The sequence below is a fragment of the Muntiacus reevesi genome, chromosome 2, assembly GCF_963930625.1.
Source record: "Muntiacus reevesi chromosome 2, mMunRee1.1, whole genome shotgun sequence".
Classification (NCBI taxonomy): domain Eukaryota; kingdom Metazoa; phylum Chordata; class Mammalia; order Artiodactyla; family Cervidae; genus Muntiacus; species Muntiacus reevesi.
In genome coordinates, this window is record NC_089250.1 from 45,868,016 (window position 1) to 45,892,194 (window position 24,179).

The 24,179-nt window shown below is 40.0% G+C and overlaps 1 protein-coding gene across 2 annotated transcripts; it reads left to right on the forward strand.

Moving 5' to 3' along the window:
- Positions 1-656: 656 nt before the first annotated feature.
- On the forward strand, positions 657-23,774 carry PRNP (prion protein (Kanno blood group)). 2 transcript variants are annotated; one of them, XM_065921447.1, is made up of 3 exons: positions 657-752; positions 3,167-3,264; positions 19,673-23,774. In XM_065921447.1, exon 3 carries the CDS (start codon positions 19,683-19,685, stop codon positions 20,451-20,453), a length of 771 nt encoding a protein of 256 aa, XP_065777519.1. In that variant the 5' UTR covers positions 657-752; positions 3,167-3,264; positions 19,673-19,682; the 3' UTR covers positions 20,454-23,774. The 2 variants fall into 2 exon arrangements, with proteins under 2 accessions (XP_065777519.1, XP_065777520.1); XM_065921448.1 differs by having other exon boundaries at positions 707-748.
- Positions 23,775-24,179: the final 405 nt, after the last annotated feature.

Sequence of the window (24,179 nt, forward strand, 5' to 3'; positions counted from 1 at the left end):
CTCAAAAGTGCCCAAATTTGGGTAATGATGTATATGATCCCTCTAACACCTGTTTTCTATCACTTGCCATCCTTCACATGAGACAAACTCCTACATAAAATTTTGGCAGTAACAATGATCAAGAACACACCATGTTTTATACAAGAAACCTCAGGTAATGTGCAGAATGGACTTGTTAAGTGGAGTGCATTTCCCTCACTTATGAATATCATAATCTAATCATTTATTTTGTAGACAATGAGCAGGAACTGAGTAAATGACGGCAGGTGATGGCTAATATTCTTTCTAGGCCTCAAATTTTAATCTGAAAATTCACAAACATTGGGCTTAATCCAGGGTAGTAGAATTTTTGTCCTTTTTAGAAATTTCTGGGTTACCAAAGTTCCAGAAATTGCTTTCTCATTCCCTAATCTTTTATTTTCTCTATTACGTAACGAGAAGCTGGGGCTTTGGCCGATTTTTCCTTTAAAGATGATTTTTATCGTCAACAAGCAATTTCAGGGAGTGATGGGCCGGGGAGGCGATATTAGCTGATGCTAGCGTTTAAGCTAGTCTCGACTCGTTCTGCCCAGGGACTTAGATTCCTGGGTCTGCCGGTAAACCCCGGGCGTCGGCAGCGCGTGCGCCTGAGCGTGCGCGCGCCGTCGCCTCCCCGCCCCTGCACCGCCTCCTCCGCCCGGCGACTCACCCGCCCTAGTTGCCAGTCGCTGACAGCCGCAGAGCAGACAGCGTCTTCTTTTTCGCAGAGGCAGGTAAACAGCCACGTAGTCCTTTAAATTCCCAGCGGAGGCCGCCCAACCCCGGGGCTGGCGGCCGAGGCCCCCGGGCACCCAGCCGGATCGGATTGGGTGGGAGGCAGACCTTGACCGTGAGGAGGGCTGGGGATGTTCCGGCGGGCGCGGGGAACGTCGGGCCTGTTTAGCGTGCTCGTTGGATTTTGACAGCCGCCGCTCGGTTTTGCCCTCCTGGTTAGGAGAGCTCCGTTTACTCGGAATGTGGACGGGGGCCGCGGCTGGCTGGTCCCGCTCCCGGGGTATGTGGGTGTTGTGTAGGAATCTAGCCCCTTCCCACGCTCGTCCACTGCGGGAGTGGGATGGGCGAATCGCACCGGTAGAGGGGCCGCAGGTCCGAGGAACCGCTGGGGAGCTCAGAAGAACAAGGGAGAGGCCCCGGGATCTGGGCCCTCCCGATGCCCAGAGGAGACGCGTTATTGGGGGTGGGGGAAGCTGGCGCCCCACGGGGCCCGACCTCGGCGGTGAGGAGTGCCCGAGCGTCCGTGGGCCCCCAGCCGCTGCTGCCGAACTCCTCCCGAGGGGCGGCCCTGCCTGCCATCACGCGGCTGGGAGGTACCTGGGTAGCCGCTGCGGGTGAGTCTCTGGCAACCGCGTGGGGATCGGCTCGGGCGGGCGTGGCCTGGGCTTCGGCCTCGGCGAGGGGAGTTATGGGCGACCCGGCCCTCACTCCAGGCCAGAGAAATCCAGGTACCGGGAGCAGTGTTTCCTGGGAGCGCAGATGTGGTGAAGCCAAAAGCAAAGCTTTTTGCTGTCTCCACTGACCCCCCGGAAGGAGGGATCTCGGCCGTAAGGAGACTGAGGGGAGGGGATCAGGCGCCTCTCGGAGAACCACCCTCATCTGCCAATAGGGGTGGCACCTTCACGTTTGATTACTAAACAACGAGGAGAAGTCCGTTTTTTGCTGTCCTTTTTCGTCCCCCCCCCCCCCCTTTTCTTTTGGTACCATCTGTAGCAAATAGATTTTTTAAAATCATAAGCCCACCACCCTCACCATCTTGTTTTTCGGTTTCCTCGTCTCCAGATTCTTAACAACAAAGCAGTTTCACCTCCCTGATCATGGTTATCCTCATCTCATGGCCGAGTTATTTGCTTGTACTTAAGAGCAATCACGGTTTATTAAGCAGTTTCCCGAATGCTGAACATTTGAAGTGTTACTTTTCCTTGCAAAAGATTCCACATAGAATAGGATTAAAAATTTTCACAAGTTGTCAGAGAAAAATAGGAACAGAAAATTGAATAAAAATGTCAGACCTCTGGATAACGAACAACTCTCTCAGATTTTAAAATTAACCTATGAAAAGAAACAGTTTTCCTATGGAAACACTGAGGCGCTCTAACAATGAAATAGAACCAGAAAAGGAAAGAAAGCAGGGTTAGGATGTAATTTGTATATGATTTGTATCTGATGCAAATTTTTCATACTTGTGAAAGAAAAATATCAAGATTATAAAAAGATAAATGGTGAAATGAAGAATCATTTATGGGATAAAATACAAATTAAAGCAAGTCTGGATTATCATTTTACAACTACTAGTAAAAACAACAGTAACAGCAACCACTGTTGGAAGGTTACCTATAAATTTGCATATTCAGTTATCACGAGAGGTGGCAAGGCTTTGGAGTTTAAAATATGGCTCTGCAACTAATTTTACAATTCGGGACCTAATTTCCTCCTCCTCCTCTTGTCCATTCATAAAATAGAGGAAATTATACCTACTTCAGGAGTTTGCCAAGATTAACTGTAAAACTGACCTTTAGTATGTATACTTTTATTCTTTGCTTAGTCACACTGCACTGGGGGACATTGTGAATCTGTATGAAATATGTGAAAAACGGTCTGGTGATCCTTTAAGCCATGACCCAGAAACCCCACTCCTAGGAACTTACCTGCAATGGAAGAAACAAGGAAAGAAGAAGAAAAGCTGCATGCACCCACAGAACTCAGAATGATCTAAAATTAGATCCAGTCCAGAGGCAACCTAAATGTATTAATAAAATAGCAGAGCAGCAGCTAAGAAAATCATAGCACTTTACTGAAAGAAACATTGTGTAACCATCACAAGTCATAATTTTAGAGCCTCTCTGTGATATATAGGAAAAAACTGACAGGTCAAAGTAAGATTACTCAGACATGGATGCATATGTGGAAAATCCGAGTAAAAAATGGACCCACAGTTTCTGTGTATGGGAGAAGGGGAGTTCAGTGTCATGTTTGCATTTTTTAGTCAGCGTCATCTCTTTTTTAAAAATACTATCGTATTTTTTCCTTGAGTAGATTCATTAGTGGTTTAATGATTTATATACTGAGTTATTCTGTTAAAGAATCAGTTCTTTATTTATCAATTATAGTTTTTTCTTTTTTTTTTTTTAAGGACTTCTGAATATATTTGAAAACCGAACAGTCTGAACCAAGTCGAAGCATCTGTCTTCCCAGAGACACAAATCCGACTTAAGCTGAATCACAGAAGATGTAGGTACCCTGGGGAATCTCTTTGATCTTGTGATGGTTGAAAGTGCGCAACTGTTGCACAGAAGATAAGGGACTGAAAAAGCTGGGATCACAAATCCTTGCTCTGGAGGCCACTGGGATCTATATATGTAACCCTCACCTATTATATCACTCTTTCTTGTAAAATCATCTTGATTTTGCAGGGAAAGGGACATAGCTTTCTCTAGAATCATTCTGAGTTATGTAAGAAGCAGCCATTTAAAAAATAGTATAATAAAAGCAATAACCTAACATTTCTGCACCAAATCAACACGAAGGTGACTATCAACAGACAAAAGGTTTTATGAGGTAACAGTTTTTCTAAGCTGTAGTTTTAACTTACCTATTCCATTCTCCCTTTTTAGATCTTATTTCCTTTTCCAAGGCAACCAGTTTATCAACTGAACTGCTGCATATGAAACATTCAAAACCTGACTGTGTCTAAAGCTGTGGTGGCTACAGCAAAATAATCTTTGAGGGAATAGCATGTTTAGCAGTTCTTACAGTTGGGAGAATTTTTTCTCAGTTTATTCATCCTTTTTCTCCTAACCATGTTCTGCTTATTGCTGTTCTAATATTGTGATCACATCAAGGGAGGTGTTCCCTTTTATGCAAAACATTATAAATGTTAAATGTTTTCTTCCCGAGACCAAGCTCCAAAGATTGGCTAGGAGTGCAGCTCCCTGGAAAGCCTTATTATAGATTCCTAAATCCCATCACTAGATACTCCCAGGCTGTTGGCCTGGTGTAGACTTTAGCAATGTTGCTTTTCTTAAAGCTCTTCACATCACTCTGAGGATGGACCAGACTGGGGACCGTTTGCCCTATTCAGTCCAGGGGTAGGCCTCAGTGTCAGTGGAAAAACCTCCACCTCAAAATGGTTTGTAAATTTTTGTATAGCTTGCATTAGATTCTTTTTAAGGAGCAGTGACCTCAAAAGATGAAAATATGGCAAATGAGTTCCACTTAGTTTATGAAAAATTGGAAATTTCCCCAGGGCAAGGATGGATAGAGGGACTATTTGGTGCCAGTTTCCAATTTAACTAAATAAGTCTCAAGGGTATAACATATTTTGAATATCAAAAGTTTGGCCCCTGACACACAACCAGTGGACATAAGTTCCTACCAGCTCTGATTCTCAATCCCCGTGTATAAAAGCGAATAAGATGGATATATATGGATAGTTTTGTTGTTGTTCCTTCTCTCTCGTTCCATTGCTCTGCCATTGAGCTTATGCACTAATGCCACATGATTGTATTTATTCTAGTTTTCCAATCCATCTGATACCTGGCAGGCCAAGTGTACCCTAGATTTTCTTCCTGTTCAGTAATTTCTTCAGTCTTCTTAATTTTGCTGCTGCTGCTGCTGCGTCGCTTTAGTCGTGCCTGACTCTTAGTGACCCCATGAATTGCAGCCTACTAGGCTCCTCCATCCATGGGATTTTCCAGGCAAGAGTACTGGAGTGCGTTGCCTTCTCCATCTTAATTTTGAGTATCATTATATTCTTTAAAATCCTCTTTGAATTAGGACTGAAGTTGTATTGACTTAATGATTAATTGGAGTTGAATTGGTATCTTTCAAAATCTTCAATCTTGATTTTCCCAGTCATAAACCTTGCCTATCTTTCTTTTTTTTTTTTCAGTCTTCCAGCTTTTTTCATCTAAGTTCTACTATTTATTATTAGGTTAAATCTTAGTTTGCATTTTTTTGTTGCCATAATGGGTGGAATTTTTTTTTTCACACTAAATCTTCTAAGTAATTACAACTAATTTGAGGATTCTCTCTTTTCTATATGTTGAGTTTAAAAACTGCCACCCTAATAAATAAGCTCATTTATTTATTCAAGGGCATTTTTGGACGACTGTCCTGAATTTTCCAGATAGAAAATCATACCTGGCTTTCTCCATAGCAGTCCAAAATAACAGCAATCACTTACATTCTTGTCTTGTTAATCTCATTCATGAGAATGCTTTTCCTCTTTCTGTTAAGATAGGGTGTGGACTGTGTATTACTTCTAGTTCTATAGAAATTTTTTCGACATCTTAAACTTAAAAAGTTAGGAAAGCACTGATTCCTGAATTTAAGTGAGAGCTTTAATTTTAATTGAAAACTTTGCAATGTCAGAGAATCATTTTTTTCTCCTTAACCTACTAATAGGTTAATTGATTTCATGACTTTGAGCCATTCCTGTATTCCTAAAATAATCCGTATTGGTCACAGTGTATTCTTTTACTAAAATATCAAAATCAATTTGGTGGTAATTTCTTTTGGATTTTGGCATCCATATTGCTGCAGGTTGGGTAGCTAGGAGTGTGAGCCCGTCACTCCTTGTGGCTCTTACTGCTACATCTCAGGTGAACTGCCCAAACGTTTATATCTCTACTGAGTAAGAATTCCAGATTCTTATAACAATTGCCTAAATTGATATTCTCACTTGAATGGCTCATAGATGTAGCAAAGTTAATATACCCAAACTATAACTTCATTTTTCTCACAAGCCTGGCCCTCCATCAATTTTCTTTTTTTCATTAGGTGGCATCACCACCATCTACCTAGTTCCAAAAGCCACAAACCTGGTCAACTCTCACATCCACTCTATCAGCTTAATTGTTTTTTTCTGCAAAATACATCCCATTTTTCATAGCTCCTTGCTGCTTTGTCACAGTCCCAGATTCCACCACCTTCTTCCTTTAATCATTTTCTAAATGGTCTCACCAGTTCCTTTCTTATCCCTCAAAATTTTCTCTTTACACAACAGTAAGGGTGAACTTTAAAAAAAAAGAAAAAAAGTCTGTGATGTGTTTCTCCTAAGCCACTTGATGGCTTCGCACTGTTTCGGGCTCCAGATACTTATCTCCCTGTAGTCCCCAAACCCACAAACCTAATATCTTACCACTGTGTTCTCAGCCACAGAACAGTAATATTAGAAGACATGTAATAAATATTTGTTCAAGTAATCAATAGTTATTGTACAGTAACTTTTTTCTCCATTTCTTTTATGATAAATAGTCGTTTTCTATTTAAAAACTGGTACATACTAGCTGTTCCATAAATATTTATTTAATGATTGATTCAATGTCAGTTTTTATAGTTGAATAGAAAGGTAATCCCTCCCACACAGATTTTTTTTTTAAATTTTTTATGAGGCAAGGAATATGACTACTTGGAAAACTGACTGCCTGAGAAAATGGCAGACTAATGTCTCAAAACAAGTATCAGTGTCTAGATGCCAAGTTCTTTTACAGAACAGAGATATCAGGAAGATGAGGAAATAAAAGCAGAATAGAGAGGGAGAAGCAGTGTGGAAGTAAAGTAAAAAAGACCCATGTCTTGCAAGACATCTCCAGAAATGGGCAGCCTGTGGAAGGGATGTGTTAATCTCTTCTTTCCTGCAACCATTCACAGGTGGGAAGTGTCAGATTATCTCCCTGTGAGCTAAACAAAGGCACTTCAGTTCAACAGTTAGGCAGAGGAACTGGGTATTCTGAGGCAGGCCATTATGTATGATTATAATAACAACAGCAACAAAAAGCAAGTCAAAGAAACAGTTCCAACATGGAGTCAGAATTGGTTCTTGTCTGCAACAGTTCCCCACTGTCAAGGTCCATTTGACAATCTTGTAGGAAAGGGGGGCAGTGATCTTTCTGTTTATCAGATGAATCTTTCTGGGAGTGTCTGCCTTTGATGCCAGTGTTCCAAATATTGAGATTTGTTTTCTTTTTGTTCCTCCTTGGAAAGTGCCTACTTTATACCTGTCAACTTAGAAATATTGGACTTCAAACCCAGGAGGCAGTATCTCAAGTTAAGAAATTTTGCACTTTTCTGTGTATGGGAAGATGCACGAGTCAGGGCTCATTAAAATTATTTCCTTGATATGTAATTCAGCTGTCTGGGGCCTGTGATCCTGTGTTCTCAAGAGTTTCCTCAAGGTTCACCATAGGGAATGGGTGCAATCTGATGACTGCTAGACGGCGGGTATTCTCCTTCCTGAGTTTTCTTTCCTGAGTTTTTTCTCCTTCTTGAGTTGACTTGGAGTTCACCAGCTCACTTTGGAGGGCTTCAATTGTTGATTCCATTTCTCAGGTCTTCCCTTCTTGATCAGGAATTTGACCAATATTTGGGAGACATTTCATGATCAAACTTCGTTTCATGGTGCTGTGAGGTTCATCCCAGATCAGGCAAAACTTCTTGATGTACCACTCCAGGTGCTAAATTTTGGATTTGACCCCCATGAATAATTAAAGATTCTCTGAATTCTAATTATCATCCAGGAGACATTTTCCATTGTTGCTTCTTCCCATACTTAGAATCACACTATTATAATTATTTTATGTTATAAATGTGATCTATTTTCTCAAGATGTTCAGCCATAGAAGTTTTGTTGGAGGCCTGATTACACATTGGTTACTGCAAGAGACAACCATATTATAAATTAGTCAGGATATAAGTAATGCAGCTAGTAACACTGATAATGACATAGTGCCACAGGGAGACACAAAGCACAATTTAAAAACAAAGAATAAGGTAAAGCAATGATTAGTATAACTAGTTGTAGTCCAGTTGCAATAATCTAGTGACCAAAGGAGCCATAACTGATTTAATGAGCTATCTTCAGTTTCATTGTATTGGCCATGCCATAGCTTAATCTCTGAGACAATCACATGCTACTGGCAGCATCAACCAGATAAAGATTTAAGTTTTACTTTTGCTTACAAAAGGTATAATTTACCAAGTTACTGTAAGTCAGAGGTTAAGGAAGTTTTCCTTACACCTGGAAAACACAGATTTAAACCAGTTATTTTTAGATAAAAACCATAAAAATTATAGCAATTTATCAGTTCACTCAGTCCTATGTAACTAATCCTTTTTGTTAACAGCTTTATGAAGCCATCAGGTTTCCCATTAGAATTCTTCAATGTGTTACTAGTTCAGCATTATGGTCTAAAAGTCAGAAACTTGGATTTATCCAAAAGTCCTTTTTATAAATCTTCTTGAAGAGGAGGCATTTTTACAGAGGCAAGAGTGAAACCATAACTGTCCATAATGACAAAAGACTTAAGAAGGCACTTTAAATCTGATTATGATGCAATTGACAAAGTAACCTGGTTACTGCTGTGACATACAATGCTTTCAGGTAATAGAACTAGAGTTATGACTGATAATATTCTACCAGAACATATCACATTTCTAGGAATTCCATATAATCTCTAGAATATTGATATCATTTATCATATAATATAATTTAAGATTCATTATCCATTGGACAACACTTGCCATGTAGTTTAACATACCAAGTAAATCTAATTAGTTTAATATCTCCCTTTGGTGTGTCTCAGGGGCCCTTTGAAGCACCCCAAAGTTAGGTAAAGATCAAAGAACTTTATTGTAATTTGATTTGGGAAGTCTTGTCAAAAGAGCATTAAGAAAAAATATTTTAAAACACAACAGGATCATAGGTCACTGAAAAAATAGTTATTTACGTAACCAAAATGACAATAAAAGATTTCAAAGGCAAATATAGAACAGATTATTTCAAAGGTAGAGATACTTATTATTTATTATCAAAGGAGAGAAAAGCCAAATTTGCTTTGTACTAGGTTACTTTCAAGACTCATTTATTCAGTTAAATTTGTTTTTTTTTTTTTTTTTTTTTTTTTATTAGTTGGAGGCTAATTACTTCACAACATTTCAGTGGGTTTTGTCATACATTGACATGAATCAGCCATAGAGTTACACGTATTCCCCATCCTGATCCCACCTCCCACCTCCCTCTCCACCCGACTCCTCTGGGTCCTCCCAGTGTACCAGGCCCGAGCACTCGTCTCATGCATCTCACCTGGGCTAGTGATCTGTTTCACCATAGATAATATACATGCTGTTCTTTTGAAACATCCCACCCTCACCTTCTCCCACAGAGTTCAAAAGTCTGTTCTGTACTTCTGTGTCTCTTTTTCTGTTTTGCATATAGGGTTATCATTACCATCTTTCTAAATTCCATATATATGTGTTAGTATGCTGTAATGTTCTTTATCTTTCTGGCTTACTTCACTCTGTATAATGGGCTCCAGTTTCATCCATCTCATTAGAACTGATTCAAATGAATTCTTTTTAACGGCTGAGTAATATTCCATGGTGTATATGTACCACAGCTTCCTTATCCATTCATCTGCTGATGGGCATCTAGGCTGCTTCCATGTCCTGGCTATTATAAACAGTGCTGCAATGAACATTGGGGTGCATGTGTCTCTTTCAGATCTGGTTTCCTTGGTGTGTATGCCCAGAAGTGGTATTGCTGGGTCATATGGCAGTTCTATTTCCAGTTTTTTAAGATATCTCCACACTGTTCTCCATAGTGGCTGTACTAGTTTGCATTCCCACGAACAGTGTAAGAGGGTTCCCTTTTCTCCACACCCTCTCCAGCATTTATTGCTTGTAGACTTTTGGATAACAGCCATCCTGACTGGCGTGTAATGGTACCTCATTGTGGTTTTGATTTGCATTTCTCTGATAATGAGTGATGTTGAGCATCTTTTCATGTGTTTGTTAGCCATCTGTATGTCTTCTTTGGAGAAATGTCTGTTTAGTTCTTTGGCCCATTTTTTGATTGGGTCATTTATTTTTCTGGAATTGAGCTTCAGGAGTTGCTTGTATATGTTTGAGATTAATCCTTTGTCTGTTTCTTCATTTGCTATTATTTTCTCCCAATCTGAGGGCTGTCTTTTCACCTTACTTATAGTTTCCTTTGTAGTGCAGAAGGTTTTAAGTTTCATTAGGTCCCATTTGTTTATTTTTGCTTTTATTTCCAATATTCTGGGAGGTGGGTCATAGAGGATCCTGCTGAGATTTATGTCGGAGAGTGTTTTGCCTATGTTCTCCTCTAGGAGTTTTATAGTTTCTGGTCTTACATTTAGATCTTTAATCCATTTTGAGTTTATTTTTGTGTATGGTGTTAGAAAGTGTTCTAGTTTCATTCTTTTACAAGTGGTTGACCAGTTTTCCCAGCACCACTTGTTAAAGAGATTGTCTTTTTTCCATTGCATATCCTTGCCTCCTTTGTCGAAGATAAGGTGTCCATAGGTTCGTGGATTTATCTCTGGGCTTTCTATTCTGTTCCATTGATCTATATTTCTGTCTTTGTGCCAGTACCATACTGTCTTGATGACTGTGGCTTTGTAGTAGAGTCTGAAGTCAGGCAGGTTGATTCCTCCAGTTCCATTCTTCTTTCTCAAGATTACTTTGGCTATTCGTGGTTTTCTGTATTTCCATACAAATTATGAAATTATTTGTTCTAGTTCTGTGAAAAATACCGTTGGTAGCTTTATAGGGATTGCATTGAATCTATAGATTGCTTTGGGTAGAATAGCCATTTTGACAATATTGATTCTTCCAATCCATGAACACGGTATGTTTCTCCATCTGTTTGTGTCCTCTTTGATTTCTTTCATCAATGTTTTATAGTTTTCTATGTATAGGTCTTTTGTTTCTTTAGGTGGATATACTCCTAAGTATTTTATTCTTTTTGTTGCAATGGTGAATGGTATTGTTTCCTTAATTTCTCTTTCTGTTTTTTCATTGTTAGTATATAGGAATGCAAGGGATTTCTGTGTATTAATTTTATATCCTGCAACTTTACTATATTCATTGATTAGCTCTAGTAATTTTCTGGAAGAGTCTTTAGGGTTTTCTATGTAGAGAATCATGTGTTAAATTTGTTTTAAACTTAGTCCTGATCATATACAAAACTACTTTTTCAGGGCCCGTGTCTAATGAACTTTCCATCACTTAATTTATTTTAGCACAATTTTAACTTTCAAGTTGTTGAATATCTGGAGATATCCTAAAATAAAATTATTTCTTAAAGTTCACTCAAAGCTCTTATCTTCATTTGCATTTTCTTTCCTTAAAAGTTTCTTCACATCAAGTCCCTTTCCTTGCTGACAAATTGTATCAACAAACAACCATTAATACCAAATATAATTTAATACTAAATATTTCCCAGTTCACATGAACCTGGAGCTCATTTAGCTTAATTGTATTTAGAATTGTTTGGTTTGTAAGCACTTACTTTTATTTAAACCAATTAAACAGAGCTCTTTTACAAATCAACTGCAGCAATGTTATTCAAAGACAAAGATACATACAAACACACAAACAGAGAGGCCTCAGTTCTTATTTCAAGATTGCAGTACTGAGTCAGGCAATGTAAAACCCATCAGTTTACATACGAGGTTGAATTAAAATTGGGTTTCTCATAGATGGAATAAGTCAAGCTCACTTGGCTAGATAGCTAAATATTTGCAGAAAAAGCACTTAGGAATTCTAATTATCTTGGCCAAGCCAACTTCTAAATTACTTTACCTTCTCTAAAATTTGCATTTTAAAAAGACAGCGTAATGAGGGTTCCTGAGAAGACATTTGCGTCTCAAAGACATTTGCATCTCAGAGATACAGCCAAGTTTTTCCCAAAATACTTTGTTTCCTCTGTTTAATACTTACAGGCCTCTTAAGATAACCAGGGAAGGTCTGGGGAGTAGTAAAATGTTGATGGGATTTGGATTATTTGGAACCACACTTCCGGTGCTGTAAAGACTACATTTGTAAAACACAGACAGTTTTGTTTTTCTTTTTTGAATGATACTGAAGGATTGACATTTACCTGTGTTGGAAAGTTTTAACTTTCCTCATTTAGCTTAGCTCTTGGGAAGACACAGAGGCAACAATTTAGGCTCCTGTAAATCAGTCTGAACTGAGGAATCTGCCTCATAGTCCTACCAGGAAGGTCATAGCCAGGGGGAATGGGTCAGTGTTTTGCTTGAACCAATGTGTGCTTCACAGTGCATAGAAGTTGTCTTGCTTGAGTTGTCGTAGCCACACGTTCTGGGAAACAAACTCACTCAGAAGGACAGTGCAGATAGTGGAGTGTAGTTTATTACACCAGCGGGCCCTAGGCAGAGTCTCCTCTTAGCCAAGGACCCCGACCAGTTTTTGTGAAAACCTTATATATCCTAAATGTACGTGCCCAAACCCACCTCCCCAAATTCCCTGAAACTATTCTGAACAAAGGAAAGATAACAATCAAAGTTAACCCATGATTCATATGCCTTAAGCCAAGGTAGTTAACAGTGGACAATTATCAATAGGCCTGTGGTCATATCCCAATAAACACAATAGAATTTATGATTCTATTCAGTTACACAGATAATTAGGGTATTCTTTTAGGCTACTGAGAGCCTAGGTATGAGCGCTGGGGCTCTTCCATCTGGGGGGTCTGGTTTTCCAGTTGGTATGTCATTTCCATAGATCCTGGGCATATAAGCTCAAAGTCCAAAGTCTGGCCCAACACGGAGTCCTGCTTTCAAGATGGAGCCTGTTCTGTCTGTTTCCTCCTTCAGAGTCAGATGCTCTAATAGTCTGGTCCATTCTGTTACCCACTTATCCTGTCACAAGAGACTTCAAACAATAGGCACCTTAATGGCTTTTAAGTGCCTGACCCATGCCCTCACAATATTAATTGGCCTGCTACTCAGCCTAAGGGAGAAGGAGGAAAGGAGAGCCTTGACCTGCTTGTATTGCAGGAAGGGGGACCCCTTCCAGGGCCCGAAACTGGGCTCTTGTCTAACACTCGGAAATGAATTGTCCGAGGAGACACATGTTGACAAAGCAAGAGATTTTATTGGGAAAGGGCACCCGGGTGGAGAGCAGGAGGGTAAGGGAACCCAGGAGAACTGCTCTGCCGCGTGGCTCACAGTCTTGGGTTTTATGGTGATGGGATTCGTTTCCGGGTAGTCTTTGGCCAATCATTCTAATTCAGAGTCTTTCCTGGTGGCGCACGCATCACTCAGCCAAGGTGGATGCTAGCAAGAGGGATTCTGGGAAGTGGACGGACAGGTAGTGTCTCCTTTCGATCTTTCCCGAACTCTTCCGGCTGGTGGTGGCTTATTAGTTCCGTATTCCTTATCAGGATCTCCTGCCATAAAACAACTCATGCAAATGGTTACTATGGTGCCTGGCCAGGGTGGGTGGTTTCAATCAGTGTGCTTCCCCTAACACTTGGGTGGCAGCTACTGGGGCACAGTGGGCTATGAGGCCTTCAGAACACCCCAGAGAATAACCCTAGCTAGAGTTCCATAGCTATTAGTCTGTTTGCAGAGGGTTTGAGGAGAAAGGAATGAGGGAGTGTGAGGAGTTTGGAGACCTTAAAGGAAGTACTTCTCCTTTTAGCTCAAGCAATTAGTATCAGATGCCTGTATGTTAGCAAAGTAACCAGAATAAACCAAAGTCTAGCCAGCTAGAGAGTCACATTAACATGACTTCCCAGTTTCATTAGACCTGTGACCTTTGTCCAAAATGCTTTATAAATGGAGTTTTCCTTCACGGGTGGTGCTCCCGAAGCTGAAGCTGAAACTCTCCACTGTCAGAGTTACCCAGGGCTCCTGTAGGAAAATTAGAATCAAATGCCTCAAGTCCAAGGGAGTCCCCAAGCCTCTTCATTTATTATCAGAGTGTTCCTCTCCTTTGCAAAACACTTCTAATTGCAAGAGTGTGTAATTGTGAGCCATTCAGGGCCCATTGCTGTTCTGATCTTAACATATCTAATATATGTCCCCAAAACTTTTCTTCAGGATAGATGAAATATTTCCCATTTTTATAGGTTTGATAGCACCAAAACACAAAAAAATAGGCAAATTCCAACATAAATGACACAAATTCCAGCACTAATACATAAATGAACCAGTTCCCAGCTCAGGTAAATAAATTTACCCTACAAAACAAATGAACTAATTCCAACTGTGTGCTTGTTTTGTGCCCTCCCTCTGGAGGCATGCATGCTAAGCTGCTTCAGTTGTGTCTGACTCTTTACAACTCTTTGGACTGTGTCCCACCAGGCTCCTCTGTCAATGGGATTCTCCAGGCAAGAATACTGCCATGCCCTTGGATATACTCCAGTATTCTTATACTCCAGTATACTCTTTTATTCTTTCCTGGAGAATCCCATGGTCAGAGGAGACTGACAGGCTACAGTTCATAAGGTCACAAAGAGTAGGACACGACTGAAATGACATAGCACAAAACAAGCACACAACTAGGGTAGGCTTACCCCCACAATAACTAGTTCCCCAATAAACTGGTTCCAACTCAGGTAGAGTCCAACAATTCCCATCTCCAACAGGGTACCCCAACCAAACTGGCTTGTCCTATAAAGGAAAAGCCCAAATTTAGAGGGGAATATGCTCCCAGTGTGCACACCAGAGCAACTTACCTACAGAATCAAGTTTGTCAACTCGTAATAGAGAAGGCACACAAAACCACAAACAAATGAGCCAGCTATCGAATGAAGAAAACTAATGCTATGAAATTGAGTCTGTTGACTTTTAGAAGTTTGTTGATTCTTTTCTTCAACTGCCAGGCCCTGGGGCCACTGATGCCACTTCAGGGAATCTTGAAGGAGAGATCGTCAGCACAAATGGTCCCAGCAGCTGCTAGAGCCTTGCCCTAATATTCCCTAACGGAGCTGGCTAAACACAAGCAGCAAGTCAAATTTGTTACCAAATCCAGGCTTGCTCCACCCAGTGAACAACAGGCCAGTGAATCAGAGATGAGATGTTGAGGGAAAGAATGTGACTTTATTCGGTAAGCTGGCTGACTGAGAAGATGGCAGACTAACATCTCAAAATAACCTTCTTGGGTTCTGGATGCCAGGTTCTTTATAGAACAGAAATGAGGGCAAGTGAGGAAATATAGTAAAAAAGCAGAATAGAGAGGGAGAGGCAATGAGTCTTGGGACATCAGTCTTACAAAACATCTTTGGGAATCCCCATACAGTTTTTTAATTCATAAATTTTACCTTTTACAGTTAGGTCTCTTATCCATTTAGAGCCTGCTTTTGCATGTGGCATTAAGGTCCTAGTTTTATTTTCCTTCAGTTTCCCAGAAGTCTTTGCTAAATAAACCTTTCTTTCTCATTGATTTGTTTTGTCAATTTATCATTTATCCAGTTTGTACTAAGGTCAATGTATCTGGGTTTATCTCTGAACTTGTTATTCTGCTTCCTTTGATCTGTATGTTCATTTCTAGATTGGTACTGTATTTATTAGTATGACTTTATACTAGGATTTAATGTTTGATAACAGAAGGTTCTCACTTCTTTTCCTTTTTAAGGTTGAGTTTTATTTGTGGACAATTCTTCATCCTTTATTGAATACCTCAAAAAAAAATCCAGCTAGAATTTTGATTGTCATTATTATTCATATTATAAGTTCATTTATAGGAAATTGACATCTTTATAATACTAAGTGGTTCCAACCGAGACCTTTCCATTTTCACAGATCATCTTCTTTGTTCTTTAGTAGTGTTCAATTTCTTTTTCCCCTAGTCTTACTTTCTCTTGAGTTAAGTCAATCCTAGATACTTTACAGTATGAAAGTGAAAGTGAAAGTTGTATCTGACTCTTTGTGCCCCCATGAACTATACAGCCCATGGAATTCTCTAGGCCAGAATACTGGAGTGGGTAGCCTTTCCTTCTTCCAAGGGATCTTCCCAACCCAGGGATCAAACCCAGGTCTCCCACATTGCAGGCAGACTCTTTACCAAGTGAGCCCAAGAATACCGGAGTGGGTAGCCTATCCCTTCTCTGGTGGATCTTCCTGACCCAGGAATCAAACTGGGGTCTCCTGCATTGCAGGTGGTTTCTTTACCAACTGAGCTATCAGGAAAGCCCACTTTACAGTATGGGTTGAAATTATTACTATCTTATTTATTAATTTTTTTCTAGTCAATTATTGCTGGTGTAGATAAATGCTGTTGATTTTTATAAGTCAATCCATAGCCTTGCTGAAGTCTAGTTGAGTCTCTTGTTACCTCTGCCAAGTGTGCTGAATTTTCTATGTATATAATCACTTTAATTCCAAATAATGACAGCTGGAGCTCTTTTCTTACAGTTATTACACCAGTCTTTGTCCTTGCATATGGCATTGGAAGAAGGATTCCCAAGTGGCTCAGTGTTAAAGAATCCACCTATCAATGAGGAGATGCAGATTTGATTCCTGGGTCAGGAAGATCCCTTGGAGAAGGAAATGGCCACCCACTCCAGTGTTCTTGCCTAGGAAATCTCATGGACAGAGGAGCCTGGAGAGCTACAGTCCATGGGATCACAAGAGTCGGACACAACTTAGTGACTAAAATAATAGTAATGGCACTGGAAGGATCTCCAGTCCTGTGACAGGGGACGTCCTTATTTTGTTTCTGATCATAAAGGGACTGCATTCAAAAATTATCTATTAATTATGTTTACAATTTCTGTTATATAGTCTTTATTAAGTTAAGCAGGTTTCCTCCTATTCCTAGACTGCTAAGAGTAGTTTTTTTAGTGATAGGTATTCAGTTTAGTTCAGTCGCTCTGTTGTGTCCAACTCTTTGCAACCCCATGGACTGCAGCACGCCAGGCTTTCCTGTCCATCACCAACTCCCAGAGCTTACTCAAACTCATGTCCGTTGAGTCAGTGATGCCATCCAGCCATCTCATCCTCTGTCATCCCCTTCTCCTCCTGCCCTCAGTCTTTCCCAGCATCAGGGTCTTTTCCAGTGAGTTAGCTCTTTGCATCAGGTGGCCAAAATATTGGAGTTTCAGCTTCAGCATCAGTCCTTCCAATGAACACCCAGGACTGATCTCCTTTAAGATGTACTGGTTGGATGTCCTTGCAGTTCAAGGGACTCTCAAGAGTCTTCTCCAACACCACAGTTCAAAAGCATCAATTTTTTGGCACTCAGCTTTCTTCACAGTCCAACTCTCACATCCATACATGACCACTGGAAAAACCATAGCCTTGACTAGATGGACCTTTGTTGACAAAGTAATGTCTCTGCTTTTTAATATGCTGTCTAGGTTGGTCGTAACTTTCCTTTCAAGGAGTAAGCGTCTTTTAATTTCATGGCTGCTGTCACCATCTGCAGTGATTTTGGAGCCCAAAAAATAAAGATAGGTATTGACTGTTATCAAATACTTAATATCCAGATGTGTTAGAGGATTAGGCTGCAACCTGACTATTCTCTGAGACCATCTTATATGAAGTGTCATAGCACAGCCAGGCATTCAGAAACCTAGTATGCATTCCTAGCAATTTTACTGTAATCACAGATATGTTTCTGGAATTTGCTAATCTTTGTAGCATAATTTGTACAGTGAGAGATTTTGGATTAAATAATACAAGATCTTCCTTATTTTATCACAAACAGAAAGAAAATTCTCCAAGGTCTCCTTAAGTTTTGAGTTCTTCTTATTCTTAGAAATGATTCTCTACTTCAAAATTTTTTTTATGATTTTCATAATTAAATGTTGCTTTTGTGATCTCAACTGATTTTAAAATTATTTCATCTTAATATAGTTTATGATTATCCAACTTTATTCTGATATTCAATTTTAAAGTAATGATCAGCAACATATGCCCATGACCTTATGTCCTATTGCCTGTATCTCCAGTCCGTGGTCATTCCTCAGCTCCAGACTCACCAAGTTTACCAGACTCACTGGTATCTCTTGTCCCACGTGTAGCTTGATAATGACATTGTCAAAGCGACATCCTCATTTGTCTTCCTATGGTCTTGCTCCACCTTCTGTCTTCTGTCCACAGAATTGTACAATCCAGAAATCTGGGTTCCATCTCAATTCTTCTAGTCTTTCATCTTCCATGTCAAACACCAAGCCTTCCGGAAAGTTCTCATGTTCAATTCCCTGAGGTGTTTGAGCAGAATTGTGAGCGGCATGGAAGTCAAGAGCTGAGCCCCATGAGCAAATGGAGAGTAAATCAGGGAAGCGGGCCTGCAAAAGACCAGGTGCAAGAATGAGGCCATTTGGCATATGGACCGTGTCCCTCTGGCCCTTACCCAAAACAGGCTCCAAAAGTCCCTAGTAGACATATTCTGAGCAGTTTAACTGGCCTTTTAACTTTCAAATGGATTTTTATTTATACCCAGGCATTTCAATAATGATAGTAGAAACATAAATAGGATGTTAGTTCATTTGTTTAGTCATTCTTCCTCTGAATATTATGCAAGTTAGTCTTTAGTTCTGAAGGTCATGAAAAATAATTTTATAATATTTGGTGCCACTTTTATTTGTAGATGTCCTAGTGCTGGGGATGACTAATATCAGCATTACAGCATATGCCATTTTTGGTTTTATGGCACATGGTATTTTGGAACACGTGGTTTGATGTGTGGGGTACAGTAGAAAGTGTTTAATGATCATTCTATTGTGCATCTTTAATCTCTGTCCTTGGAACCACCCATGGTAAGTGAGATATTCATTCTGAAAGATCTGAATCTTTGATTCACTCATCTGTAATTTGATGAATGTACATTCACAAATGTTCATAGGTTATCATGCAGAATACTTTGTTCCCAAACTGTGCTTGCCCTTATGTGTAAGATATGTGTCTTTTGTACCAAAAATAAAGAGAAAATAAATCACTCATGAATCATTAAATGCTGAACTAAGACTCATTCAGTGAGTGAGTGACTGCAAATATTATGAACACAACCTTTCTTACCCCATTTTGAATAGCCCCATTTGTCTGTCTATAGAAAGAAAAATTACTTTATAGATGCGTTTGCAAAATCTTGCCTGTTTCCTGTTTCCAAAAATTATTGTATTGAGAATTCCTTTTAGAAAATTCTTGTTGGCATTTACATGTCAGAAGATGTTAGTTCCTTCATTTAACAGATATCTGTTGTGTATCTTCTCTGTGTCAGGCTCTGCCCTGGCCCGCTAAGAAGATAGCAGCAAACAAAAAGAGACTCATTCCCTGCTTACATTCCCGCATGAGGGAAGAGGATGTGAGCCAACTATTCAGAAAATTATTTAATGATCTCAGCACCTACCTTGGGGTCTACCCAACTGGACATTAGAATCAATTCCATAGGGTCCATGCCAGGGTTTGCAAGGTTCCAGGAACTAATATCCCTTATAACAACCCAATAGGCAGAGCTTCCAGTGTCCCCACAAGAATAAGTCCAGTTGCAAGAATCACTATTTTAAAGAAGTTCAAAGCTATGGTAAACCTACCAGTTATTTATAGTTTCTTCCAGTTTATGATATAGTGTACCAATCAGAGTTTATTTTTATCATAAGCAATGTTGCTGGCATTCTACATTTATCAGGTTACTAGGAAACAGATCCAGGAATTATTTTAAGGTCAACTTTGTCCTTGGAGGAGAAAGAGTTGTGTTAACACTTTACCTACAATTACTTTCATGAGATGTATGGAATGTGAAGAACATTTATGACCTAGAATGTTTATAGCTGATGCCACTGCTATGCAGTCATTCATTATGCTGCAGACTTTAAGTGATTTTTACATGGGCATATGATGCTGACACCCTCTTTATTTTGCAGATAAGTCATCATGGTGAAAAGCCACATAGGCAGCTGGATCCTAGTTCTATTTGTGGCCATGTGGAGTGACGTGGGCCTCTGCAAGAAGCGACCAAAACCTGGAGGAGGATGGAACACTGGGGGGAGCCGATACCCGGGACAGGGAAGTCCTGGAGGCAACCGCTATCCACCTCAGGGAGGGGGTGGCTGGGGTCAGCCCCATGGAGGTGGCTGGGGCCAACCTCATGGAGGTGGCTGGGGTCAGCCCCATGGTGGTGGCTGGGGACAGCCACATGGTGGTGGAGGCTGGGGTCAAGGTGGTAGCCACAGTCAGTGGAACAAGCCCAGTAAACCAAAAACCAACATGAAGCATGTGGCAGGAGCTGCTGCAGCTGGAGCAGTGGTAGGGGGCCTCGGTGGCTACATGCTGGGAAGTGCCATGAGCAGGCCTCTTATACATTTTGGCAATGACTATGAGGACCGTTACTATCGTGAAAACATGTACCGTTACCCCAACCAAGTGTACTACAGGCCAGTGGATCAGTATAATAACCAGAACACCTTTGTGCATGACTGTGTCAACATCACAGTCAAGCAACACACAGTCACCACCACCACCAAGGGGGAGAACTTCACCGAAACTGACATCAAGATGATGGAGCGAGTTGTGGAGCAAATGTGCATCACCCAGTACCAGAGAGAATCCCAGGCTTATTACCAAAGAGGGGCAAGTGTGATCCTCTTCTCCTCCCCTCCTGTGATCCTCCTCATCTCTTTCCTCATTTTTCTCATAGTAGGATAGGGACAACCTCCCTGTTTTCATTATCTTCTTAATCTTTACCAGGTTGGGGGAGGGAGTATCTACCTGCAGCCCTGTAGTGGTGGTGTCTCATTTCTTGCTTCTCTCTTTGTTACCTGTTTGCTAATACCCTTGGCACTTACAGCACTGGGAAATGAAGAGCAGACATGAGATGCTGTTTATTCAAGTCCCATTAGTTCAGTACGCTAATGTCCCATCTTAGCAGTGATTTTGTAGCAATTTTCTCATCTGTTTCAAGAACACCTGACTCTATTTCCCTTTTGGAATAGCATTTCTGCCAAGTCTGGAAGGAGGCCACATAATATTCATTCAAAAAGACAAAACTGGAAATCCTTAGTTCATAGACCCAGGCTCCACCCGGTTGAGAGCATGTGTCCTGTGTCTGCAGAGAATTGTAAAGGATATTCTGCATTTTGCAGGTTACATTTGCAGGTAACACAGCCAGCTATTGCATCAAGAATGGATATTCATGCAACCTTTGACTTATGTGCAGAGGGCATTTTCACAAGGAATGAACAAAACATAATACAAAAAGCTTCTGAGACTAGAAAATTCCAACATGTGGAAGAGATGTCCTTGGTGGCAGCCTTCTATTTTGTATGTTTAAAGCACCTTCAAGTGGTATTCCTTTCTTTAGTAACATAAAGTATAGATAATTAAGGTACCTTATTAAACTACCTTCTAGACACTGAGAGCAAATCTGTTGTTTATCTGGAACTCAGGATGATTTTGACATTGCTTAGGGATGTGAGAGTTGAACTGTAAAGAAAGCTGAGTGCTGAAGAATTGATACTTTTGAACTGTAGTGTTGGAGAAAACTCTTGAGAGTCCCTTGGACTGCAAGGAGATCAAATTAGTCCATCCTAAAGGAAATCGGTCCTGAATATTCATCAGAAGGACTGATGCTGAAGCTGAAACTCCAATACTTTGGCCACCTGATGGGAAGAACTGAAGGCAGGAAGGATGCTGGAAAGACTGAAGGCAGGAGGAGAAGGGGATGACAGAGGATGGATGACATCATTGACTCAATGGACATGAGCTTGAGTAAACTCCAGGAGTTGGCCATGGACAGGGAGACCTGGCATGCTGCAGTCCATGAGGTTGCAAAGAGTCGGACACGACTGCGTGACTGAATTGAGGTGAACCCAGATTTTAACATAGAGAATGCAGATATAAAAACTCCCTGTTCGTTTGATCGAATCTTTCCTGAACCAGTGCTAATGTTGGATGGTAAGAGTATAACAGCAAATATGGGTTATGTGATGAAGAAAATAGTGTACAAAGAAAAGAAATATGTGCATTTCTTTATTGTTGTCTCACAATTGTCAAAAAACAAAATTAGGTCCTTAGTTTCTGTAATTGACTTTTGAATCAAAGAACAGGTAGGCATTTAAAGAAATATCTTAAATTAGAGATCTGATCCATTCAGAGTGGAAAAAGAAATTCTATTACCATTATTTAAGAAGGTAAAATTATTCCCTGGATTGTTCAATATTGTCACCTAGCAGATAGACACTATTATTCTGCACTGTTATTACTGGCTTGCACTTTGTGGTATCCTATGTAAAAATATGTATATTGCATATGACAAAGTTAAGAATTTCTGTCAGAGCAATTAACATCTGAACTATCTAATGCATTACCTGTTTTTATAAGGTACTTTTTGTAAGGTACTAAGGAGACGTGGGTTTAATCCCTAGGTCAGATAAATCCCCTGGAGGAAGAAATGGCAACCCATTCCAGTATTCTTGCCAGGAAAATTCCATGGACAGAGGAGCCTGGCAGGGTCCAGTCCATGCATAGCGTTGCAAAGAGTCAGACAAGACTTGAGCTACTAAACAATAACAACAATAAATGCTGGGTCGGCTAAAAGGTTCATTAGGTTTTTTTTTTTTTCTGTAAGATGGCTCTGGTAGTACTTGTCTTTAACTTCATTTGAAACGATTTTGTTAGATTGTATGTGACAGCTGTTGTATCAGCATGCATTTGAAAAAAAAACTTACCAAAATTGGTGAATTTTTGTATAGCCATTTTACTATTGAAGATGGAAGAAAAGAAGCAAACTTTTCAGCATATCATGCTGTATCATTTCAAGAAAGGTAACACAACCAAAATGCAAAAATATATTTGTGCAGTGTATGGAGAAGATGCTACAACTGATCAAGCATGTCAAAGTAGCTTGTGAAGTTTTGTGCTGGAGATTTCTTACTGGACGATGCTCCACAGTTGGGTATACCAGTTGAAGTTGATAGCGATCAAATCGAGATATCGAGAGCAATCAATGTTATACCACGCGGGAGATAGCTGACATACTCAAAATATCCGAATAGAACCTTGAAAACCATTTGCATCATCTCAGTTATGTTAATCACTTTGATGTTTGAGTTCCACATAAGTTAAGCAAAAAAAACCAAACAACTTTACCATATTTGCGCATGCAGTTCTCTACTAAAATGTAATGAAAACACTGTTTTTAAAAACAGATTTTGATGAACTGTGGATGCTATACAATAACGTAGAATGGAAGAGATTGTGGGGTGAGCAAAATGAACCACCACCACCAAAGGCCAGTCTTCATCCAAAGAAGGTGTGTGTATGGTGGGATTGGAAAGTAATCCTCTATTATGAGATTCTTCTGGAAAACCAAAAAATCAATTCCAACAAGTACTGCTCCTAATTAGACCAACTGAAAGTAGCACTCAATGAAAAACATCCAGAATTAGTCAATAGAAAACATATAATCTTCCATCAGGATAATGCAAAACTACTTATTTCTTTGGTGACTCAGCATGGCTGGGAGGTTCTGATTCATCTGTTGTATTCAGATATCACATCTTTGGATTTCCATTTATTTCAGTCTACAAAGTTATCAGAATAGAAAAAATTTCCGTTCCCTGGAAGATTGTAAAGTGCATCTGGAAAAGTTCTTTGCTCAAAAAGATAAAGTTTTGTGAACACAGAATTATGAAATTGCCTGAAAAATGGCAGAAGGTAGTAGAACAAAGAGTGAATATGTTGTTCGGTAAAGTTCTTGGTGAAAATGAAAAATATGTCTTTTATTTTTGTTTAAACACAAAAGGCACGCTTTGGCCAACCCAATACTGCATAGTTAAAGGAAACTCTTCTGTGTTGTCCTTAGCCTTACAGTGTGCACTGAATAGTTTTGTATAAGAATCCAGAGTGATATTTGAAATACGCATGTGCTTATATTTTCTATATTTGTAACTTTGCATGTACTTGTTTTGTGTTAAAAGTTTATAAATATTTAATATCTGACTAAAATTAAACAAGAGCTAAAAGGAGTATCTTCCACGGAGTGTCTGGTTATGTTCACCAGTGTACACACCATGTTGGCAGCTTCATTTTGGGGGTTAACATGAGAAAAGTGGCACATTTAGTCCTTACACTGCCAGTTGAGGCAGGAGGGCTACTCCTGATCCTGCCTCAGCCTTACTCCCAGCCACATGCCAGCTGTTCTCTGCTGCCTTTTCATGTTTTTCCATGAATACCTGTCAGAGTCACTACTATGGCAGAGGAAAACAGTCCTTGCATTCTGGAAGATTTTTTTCTGTCCAGGGTTTTGAAATAGAGGATTTTCTTGAGTAAGATGAGACTTAAAGTATCTACCTTATGCCTGTACCCACCCTTGACACTATTTCAGGTTACAAACTGTGAGGCCTGGTGACAATCACCCATTGGATTGAAATT